Source organism: Heterocephalus glaber, unplaced genomic scaffold (assembly GCF_053883595.1).
Source record: "Heterocephalus glaber isolate CG9 unplaced genomic scaffold, H.glaber_assembly_v1.0 deba00001550, whole genome shotgun sequence".
Taxonomy (NCBI): Eukaryota; Metazoa; Chordata; class Mammalia; order Rodentia; family Bathyergidae; genus Heterocephalus; species Heterocephalus glaber.
Window position 1 is genome coordinate 9325275 of NW_028258343.1, and position 8813 is coordinate 9334087.

Consider the following 8813-nt stretch of genomic DNA (forward strand, 5'->3'; position numbering starts at 1 on the left):
CTTTCCTCTTCTTTTGCTTGCCTATCTAGAATTTTCAATTCAAGTTTATATAAATCTCTTTCTTGAAACCTGGAAATTTCATCAGCAACAGTTTTCCTTTTTTCTGCCTTTTCTGCCTTAAAAAATTCTTGTTCTTTCTTCTTCTGGGTGTAATTTTCTAATAGTAATTTTAGTTTAAGCCGGCATTGGCATTCTTTCTGCTGCTTTTTCTCTTTCTCTTCCTCTTCTTTTAACTTAGAAGCATATTTCATTGACAGTTCTATACTTTTCTGTTTTTTCCAAGCTTCAACTGCCAACTTTTTCACTTTCTTTCTTCCTTCCTTTTTCTTTCTTTCTTTCTGTCTTTCTTTCTTTTTCTCTTCCTCTCTCTCTCTCTCTCTCTCTCTCTCTCTCTCTCTCTCTCTCTCTCTCTCTCTCTCTCTCTTCCTTCCTTCCTTCCTTGCTTTCTTGCTTTTGATTACCTTCTGGTTTATTATGAAAAACCATAGGAATGTTGTCTGCCTTCTCTTTTAACTTGAAAATTTCTTGCTTCTTTTGCTGCTTTTTAGTTTTCCAATTCTGAATAGACCCTTTTTTGCCTTTCTTCTAGAGTCAGAAATTTCTGATACCATTTCTCATGCTGTTGAACTTCATCCTGCGTTCTCCCCGGGAGGTGTTCTAGAGCTTCCTTCATAAATGCAGGCTTCCCTTTATGTTTATTTCTCACTTTTATAAAATTCTGGTGATCATAATTATCCCAGCCCCCCTGTTGCCCTCCTGTTTGCTGCAGGAATTTTTCAAAATCTACCACTACTGTTGGAAGAGTATTGGGTGTCATTTTGTCTACAGAAACTTTACTTGAGATTGCTCTGAAAACTTTCTCTGTTTCTGAATTACCCACAGCCCATGTATCAATTTTTCTTGATATGGGACTCAATTCATTCTTTGTTGTTTTTTCTTCTTTAATAAGCTCATTGCATATCAGTCTTTGTTCTTCTTTAAAAGTGTTGATTGCATTTTCAATTTCTTCCATCATTTCTCTGAGCTTTTCAACAAAATCAGGTGTAGGCTTCACATCTTTTAGCTGATGCTGAAGTTTCTTTACATTGTTATGTATTTTGGCCAATTGTTGCTGGATTTTTGCTCTTTCCATTTTTCTGCTGTTAATCAATTTATTTTCCGATTCTTCCAGCATACTGTGCTCAATTCTGAAGTCATATTTTTGGTTGTAAAAATGACTGTGTTTATCTTTTTCTATAATAATAACTTGATTTTTAAATTTTTCTGCTGTGCATATGAATTCTGCTTTCTTTGTTCAACTAACTTTCTGCTTCTAGTGTTAAAGTTGAAAAGGATGAATTCCACCCGAAGTACTAAAACAGCCATCATTCTGTTGCAGCGTGGTGCCACTCCCACACTATTTAACATCTTTGAAGCTATTGTGAATGGTATTGTTTTCTTCATTTTTTTTCTCAGGATGTTCATTGTTGGTGTATGGGAATACTATTGATATTCATCTATTGATTTGTATCCTGGTCCTTTGCTGAATTTATTTATTAGTTCTATTAGTCTTTTGGTGGAATTCTTTGGGGCCTTCTACATACAGAATCATATCCTCTGCAAATAATGATAGTTTGATTTCTTTGGTTCTTATGCACATCATTTTATTTCTTTCTCTTGCCTAATAGTTCTGGCTAAAGTTTCCAGTACTACAGTGGTACCTCGCTTCACAAACTTAATTCTTTCCACAATTCCGGTCGCAAACTGAAATGGACCAGAACTGAAGATTTCCCCTTAGGTCAACATTGAACCTAATCACTGAATTTGATTCAGTTCTTTTTCAATTCAGTTTGCAACCAGAATCATGGAAAGAATTAAGTTTATAACATGTGTAAATACCGAGTAGTTTCTCTGATGTGAAAAACTAAAAGTGTAAATAGGAATCAAAATGTATAATTGGTATTGTGAAATAGGAAGAAAATGTTTAAAGGAATAGAGGAAGTGGGAGGGGAAGGGAAAAGGAAAGAATGGAAAAGGAAAAATATGGAAACAAAGTCTTTGTAAATAGGGAAGGGTGGAGGGGGTGAAGGGAGGGCAGGGGAATGGGGAAAAAATAAAAACCAAGATACATCATGTAAAGGTACAAGATCCCAATGATGAATGTAACTGTATTGTATACCTAAAATGTACCAATAAACTAAATGGAAAAAAAAAGAATTAAGTTTATAAACCAAAAGTACCACACTGTATATTGAAGGAGTGGTGAGAGTTGACAATCTTGTCTCATCTCTGACTTTAGGGGAAAAGCTTTCAGTTTTTTCCCATTTAGTATGATGTTTACCTTTGGTTTGTCATAAGTGGCTTTTATCATGTTGAGATAAAGTTCTTCTGTGACTATCTTTGTCATAGTTTAAAAAATTTATTTATTTATTAGTACATGTTTGTAGCATATAATGTTTACATTTCTACATTCTTGATCCTCTTTTGAGAAAAATCTCTCTACTTCCTATTATTTTTAATTTTGTCCTTTATTAAAACTGGCTTTCTCATAAAAGAGAGGCCATGCAATATTTAAGCTTATGTGTCTGATTTATTTCACTTACCATTATGGTCTCAAGGTGCATCTATTTTCCCACAAATGACTCAAGTTTATCTTTATGTCAGAGTAGTACTCCATTGTTTTATCAGAGTTTTTTTTTATGATCACGAATGGATATTGGATTTTGTTAATGGCTTTTTCTGTGTCTATTGAGATGATTATGTAGTTTTTATCTTTGTTTCTGTTTATGTGATATTTTACATTTATTGATTTATGTACATTGAACCATCTTTGTATCCCTGGGATGAAGCCTACTTGATCATCATCTATGATCTTTTTAATGATTTGTTTCATTCTGTTTGCCAGGGTCATTTTGAGGATTTTTGCACCTATGTTTGTTGAAGAGATTGGCCTATAGTTTTTTCTTTTTGCTTTTTTTCTTTTACTTTTTTTGTTGTTGTTAAGTCCTTGTCTGGCTTTGGTATTAGGGTAATGCTAGCTTTCAGGAGTGAGTTTTACAGTACTCCTTCCCTTTCAATTGCATTGAAGAGTATGAAGAATATTGGTATTAGATTTTGCCTGAAGTTCTTAGAGAAGTCAGCAGTGAATCTGTTGGTTACTGAGCTTTTCTTGGTAGGTTTTTAATTATGGCTTCAATTTCATTTCCTGTTATTGGAGTGTTTAGTTTTACATCTTCTTGGGTCAGTTTTGGTAATTCATATGTGTCTAGAATCTGTCTATTTCTCCTAGATTTTCCAACTTATTGGAGTAAATGTTTTCAAAGTAGTTATTTATAATCTTCTGGATATTGGGGGTGTCTATTTTGATTTCTTTTTTATTCAAATCTCATTGCATTGATATGAGTTTTTTTTCTTCTTCTTCTTCTTTTGGTAAGGTTGTCTAAGAGATTTTCTGCTTTGCTTATACTTTCAAAGAACCAGCTTTTTGATTCATTGATTTTTTTGGTATAGTTTTTTAGTCTCAACTTAATTAATTTCTGCTCTGATCTTTATAATTTTCTTCTTTGAACTAATTTTAGGTTTAGATTATTCTTGTCTTTCTAGGACCTTGAGGGCATAATTAGGATATTTACTTGGGATTGCTCTGTTTTTCTAATGTGGGCATTCACAGCTATAAACTTCCCCCTTAGAATAGCATTTTTTATATTCCCTAGGTTCTAGCATGTTGTAATGGCATTCATTATCTTTTTATGCTAGGAAGTATTTGATTTCTTCTTTGTTTTCTTCTGTGACCTATTGATTATCCAAAAGTGTAATGTTTAATCTCCATGTGTTTACATAATTTCTGTAGTTTCTCTTGCCATTAATTTCGAGCTTCATTGCCCTATGATTTGATAATATGTATGGAATTTTTTTATTCTTTGATATTTATTTAAGCAAGGTTTGTGACCTAGTATGTGGACTATTTTGGAGAAAGTTCTATGTGCTGCTGAAAAGAATATGTTGTTGGATTAAAAATTCTATAGATCTATTAGGTCCCTTTGTTTGAAGGTGTGGTTCAGCTCTGATATTTCTTTGTTGATTTTTGTCTAGTTGATCTATTTGAGAGTGAGGTATTGAGGCATAATTTTGTTGATGCTTTTCTGATCTTTGTGCCACATAGTATTTGTGTTATGAAGTTGCATGTGCTGGTGTTCAGTGCATATACATTTACAATTGCTATCTCTTTCAGTTGAACTGTTCCCTTTACAGGTATGTAGTGACCTTTGTCTCTTCTGATCAGTTTTGGCTTGACATTTACTTTGCTGAGAATAGGATAACTACTCCTGCTTTACTCTCTCTCTCTCTCTGTGTGTGCACTGAGGGTTGAGATTCAAGTAGAGTGGAAAGACTTTGTTGCTAGTGTGGACATCTCTTATTAGTATCTGCTTCCCAGTGATGTGATTTTCACTTTGTTTGCATTTTGGTATTTATCTACCTCTTTGAGCTACTCAGTTTAATAGGATTGGACCCCATCTCTGTGTTGCAAGGAAAGGTTCCCTACTGGTTATATCAATGTCAATAGATCCAACCATATATCAGTCATGTACATTAAAACTTGTTTTAGCAATGTCTCCCTTTTATCAATGTCCCACACAGAATGTACTATACTGCTACTAACAGGTAGACTGGAATGTAGTGGGAGGGGGAGATGGAAAAAGGAAGAGAGAAAGGGAGAAAAGGTTAAATCAGTAAGAAGAGAGAGAAGAAAACTATCCATCAGTGAAAAACAGACCAGAAATCTGACTCTGTTGGAATTACTTTTTATAACTGAAGTAAAGCACTAGTATTGAGGGACTTTGAGAAAATATTTGTAGGAGTAGGAAAAGGGGTGCAGAGAGAGAGAAGTGTACAGCAATTGGAGATTGAGGGAAGCTGAGAGGATGTTAGATTCTGTTAATATGTTGATAATTAGCTTACTTTTGGATCCTCTGTACTCAGTTCTGGTGATATTACCCTGACATGCCCATGAAAGGTACTAGAGTATTTAGATTAAAGCACTAGTTAATTCTCATTTTCTTTTGCACATATACAGATATTTCCTGTTTATGCCAAATGAAAAGAAGAGAGCAAAGATAAAGGGAAAAGAAGGAGAGAAAAGGGAGGGAAAAAGGACATAGAAGAAATAAAAACAAATCCCCACACAGTTGAGACAAAATTAAAACACCTTCACAGTTCTGTTTATATTACAGTCTATTGAGTTCCACTAGTGCTCTGAAAACATGGTTTGTTTGGTCAAAGCATAGGAAACAATTGAGGTGCAAGGAGAAATTTAAATTCGTATGGAAGGAGAGCCATGAATGTTAGGTGGGGATGCAGGCCGCACACCAGTCACACCCAACTCTGTGTGAGGCACACCTGTGTAAACTGAGCAGTTATTATGGCCGAGGAACTTGTTTCTGGATGCTTTGTTACCCTGCCAAGAATTTTTTTGGGGAAATAGCATTTTAAAAATTATGTAAGAAATTCATGCTTACTCTGAAAGATATTGGGAAATGAAGGGAAAGGTATAAAGATCATTCATAATTCTACCACCCTAACCAGTGTTGTCATTTTCTTTTTACAAATTATTTCTATCCATACTCTTCCTTTTTTATTCTTCCCTTCTATCAATGTTAGAGTCATAATCCATGTGTAGTTACACATCTTGGCTTTTTTTTAAACCTAACATTCTATTTCCCTATGGCAGAAGAATTTCTTGGAAAATCTAGTATCATGTCAGGAGTACAGTGTAACTCATTTAGCTGTTTTCTTAATGTTGAGCAGATGATTACTTCTACTTATTTGTTGTATTAAGTCATCCCCTTGTTCATGCACAATGGTCCCTACTTACATTATGCATTCTTCCAAGTTCATGGATGAACTCATTTAATCCTCACAAGAGCACGAGGAGGTCAATGTATATTTATATCTCTATTTTACAGATGAGGAAATCAGACACAGTTAAGCAGCATGGACAAGCAATTTAACAGGAAGCAGAGTGTTTCCCCAAAGTTTTTTCTGCTTTGGGAAAACTGGGTCCAAACATATAAACATCAAGGCTATAGATATACATTAGGAAATTGTTTCAGAAAAATGTGTGATTCTTCTTGCGTTTCCACAAGGCTCTAGCACTAAGGTTTTGACTTAGCAAGTGTTAGGCTGCTATCTAGATATCCCCACAAAGCCTCATGTGCTCATAGTTGGGGCTTTTTAGGAGTATTTGTGATACTGGTTTAAGCGATCAGTTTAATGATTGGTTTAAGTATAGTTCTGGGTGTGGTACCAACCAATAGGCTTGTAGCCTGGATGGAATAAAAATGCAAAGAAGAAGGAAGGCTCACTGCCTCCTGCCTACCCTGCCATGGACTGTTTCTCCTCTGCCATGCCCCTCTGCCTGGGTGCCCTGACTTAAAACAAAATATGGACTACAAAGTGTGAGCTAAAGTAAGCTATTCCTCCTTTAACTTGTAGGTGTCAAATATTTTGTCCCACAATGAGAAAGTAATGAAGACAGCAAGTTACTGGTGACTGTTTTCTTGAGGCTTCTGTGTGAGAGCAACTAATATACTGGGGACATGCTAACACCAAGTTCCTTCTCTGCATCTTTATGTAGAAACAAAAGCTACTGTGCAAATGAAGTTCTGGAATCTATACCTGTGTTACTGTAGGGAGTTAATAAATTCCCTTTTATGGCTTTGGTGCTGTAGGCTCTGCTTTTATACATTTAAGCATTTACCTGCGCTAGCATCCCTTCCTTACCTAATTGAGTTGTGTAGCAAATGTAATGAGGCTCAAAGTGTCCATTGTTTATTCTTTGGCAGAAGGAAAACTTGTGTTACCTTTGAGTGAAACAAACACGAAATGTTCTTTTATTCCCATATCCTTTGGCTTTTTGATTCACAATTTTCTTGTTGTTACTTCTTTATAAAACACTGAGTGTTAAGAAGGAGACCTCCTGGCCAGAGGGAACTTGTTTCTTTCTACAAAGAATGGCTTTTCTTTTCTTTTTTTTTGGTACCGGGGATTGAACTTGGGTTCTTGCACTTGCACAGCAGGCAGCGAAACCACTGAGCTAACTCTCCGGCCCTAAGAATGGCTTTTCTGAGAATCCTTCCAAATTATGTGATCAAAAGCAAACCACAGTACCAGCATGCTCATATCTATAGACTCCTACATCTTCATAACGTTATGCTGTGCAAAGGCCAGAGTACTGCTTGCAAAATGAGCTCACTGTGACATACGTAATCACTAGGAAGGAAAGTAGCTTATGCTCCATAAGGCTTATCAGACCCTTTCTGGCATGAGAGCTGGCAAATAATCATGAAGACATGAAATACTCAGTGTACATTTTCAAAACTGGGACAGGAGTGGGAAAGGATGGTGAGATCATATTGTATAAATAGCAGGTCACTTGAGATGGCATTGTGAATTCATGGATAAACAGAGAGCTACAGGGCAGTGGGGATAATCACCTGAGACAGTCCTTGTTTTGCTTATTTGTCCCAAGCTGGAGAGTGGCTATTCATCTATAGTTACACAAACAAAGCAAAACAAGAGAAAACAAAGTTGGAATCCAGTGTGGGGATTTCACAATCATACACATCCCCCTTGGGAATATTCTGCTTTGACATAACAAGAAATCCATTTATATTTGCAAAGGATCAGCCATGGACCCTGCTTCTGGAGCAAACAGACAAGGATTTAGTAAATCTTCTAAAAAGGAGTAAGTCCTAGAAGCCAGGTAAGAAAAAAAAAATCCCATCCCTAATGCAGGTGCTGCTGATCATATAATATGCAGGTACAGTTACTAAACCTTTGAGAGTAAGTGTTCATAGCAGGCAAACCTTGAACTGGAGTAACAAAATATATGCCCTTAAAACTGTCTTGTTAATGGTGGGTGCAGTGGTCACACTTGAAGTCCTAGCACTGTAGGAGGTTGAGGCAGGAGATTGGAAATTCAAGCCCAGTCTGGGCAATTTACCAGCTTAGAAATGGAAGGAAGGAAAGAAGGAAGGAAGGAAGGAAGGAAGGAAGGAAGGAAGGAAGGAAAAGAAAGAAAAGAAAGGCTGGTAGACACAACTCAGCAGTACAAAGGCTGTGGGCTCAATCTTCAGAATCACAAAAAGAAAAGAAAATTATTTTGTTAAACATACATTTTGAACAGATGATTAGCTTTTGATTCATAATAGGAAAGGGAATGATTCCTCACTCTTGGAGTTTCTGCCTTGTCTCTTTTTCCAAACCACCCCCCCACCAAAGGACAGTTTTCTGAGATTGAGAATTGTTTATAACACACTTATTGATCTAATGAAATGAAGCCTGTTTTCTAACATTCAGTGCGGATACAGTGAAGTTCTAAAACAATGACCTTCTTTTCTGCTTTCAGGCTGGCTCTCTGAAACTCTGAAGCCTGGTAATCCCACCCAGGAATGCCACCTCAGGGAAAGGAGGAAAGGAAGTGTCTGTCTTTTCCGGTCACCACTCCGATCTTCAGTTTTCCTCCTTATTTATTCTTTTTTGAAAAAAAGTTATTAAATACATCAACCTTTTACTTATGTTGTCTGATTTAATATCTGATTTAAAGGTACAGCTGAAGTGTCTCTTTTTAAAATTGGACATTTCATAGGCATTTAAAGGCAATGTTGCTTCAATATTTGAAACTTTTTGTGAAATATTCACTGGAGTGCTAGCATTATTTACTTAGGAACGTTGGATTTTAACCAGCTTTAGTCTACATAAAATAAGCTGTGAAACTAAGGGGCCAAAAACATACACTGGAGGAAAGACAGCTTTTTAATAAACAGTGCTGGGAA

The 8813-nt window shown here is 36.0% G+C and overlaps 1 protein-coding gene and 1 pseudogene across 6 annotated transcripts in view; one reads left to right on the forward strand and one right to left on the reverse strand.

The window, feature by feature from the left end:
• Zc2hc1b (zinc finger C2HC-type containing 1B) overlaps window positions 1-8551 on the forward strand; it is a 60302-nt gene extending 51751 nt beyond the window's left edge. For 2 of the 6 annotated variants that reach the window (XR_015442502.1, XM_087190077.1), the window contains 2 exons: window positions 7660-7723; window positions 8387-8551. Coding sequence is in view for 3 of the 6 variants with exons in the window: in XM_087190077.1 (XP_087046203.1) it covers window positions 7660-7723; window positions 8387-8399 (77 nt within the window). In the remaining 3 variants the exon portion in view is untranslated. Of the gene's footprint in view, window positions 1-7659 lie in introns of all 6 variants that reach the window. The other 4 variants (XR_015442503.1, XM_021259308.2, XM_021259310.2 and 1 more) reach the window with 3 other exon arrangements.
• On the reverse strand, window positions 218-3858 carry LOC106009474 (coiled-coil domain-containing protein 112 pseudogene; annotated as a pseudogene).
• Window positions 8552-8813: the final 262 nt, after the last annotated feature.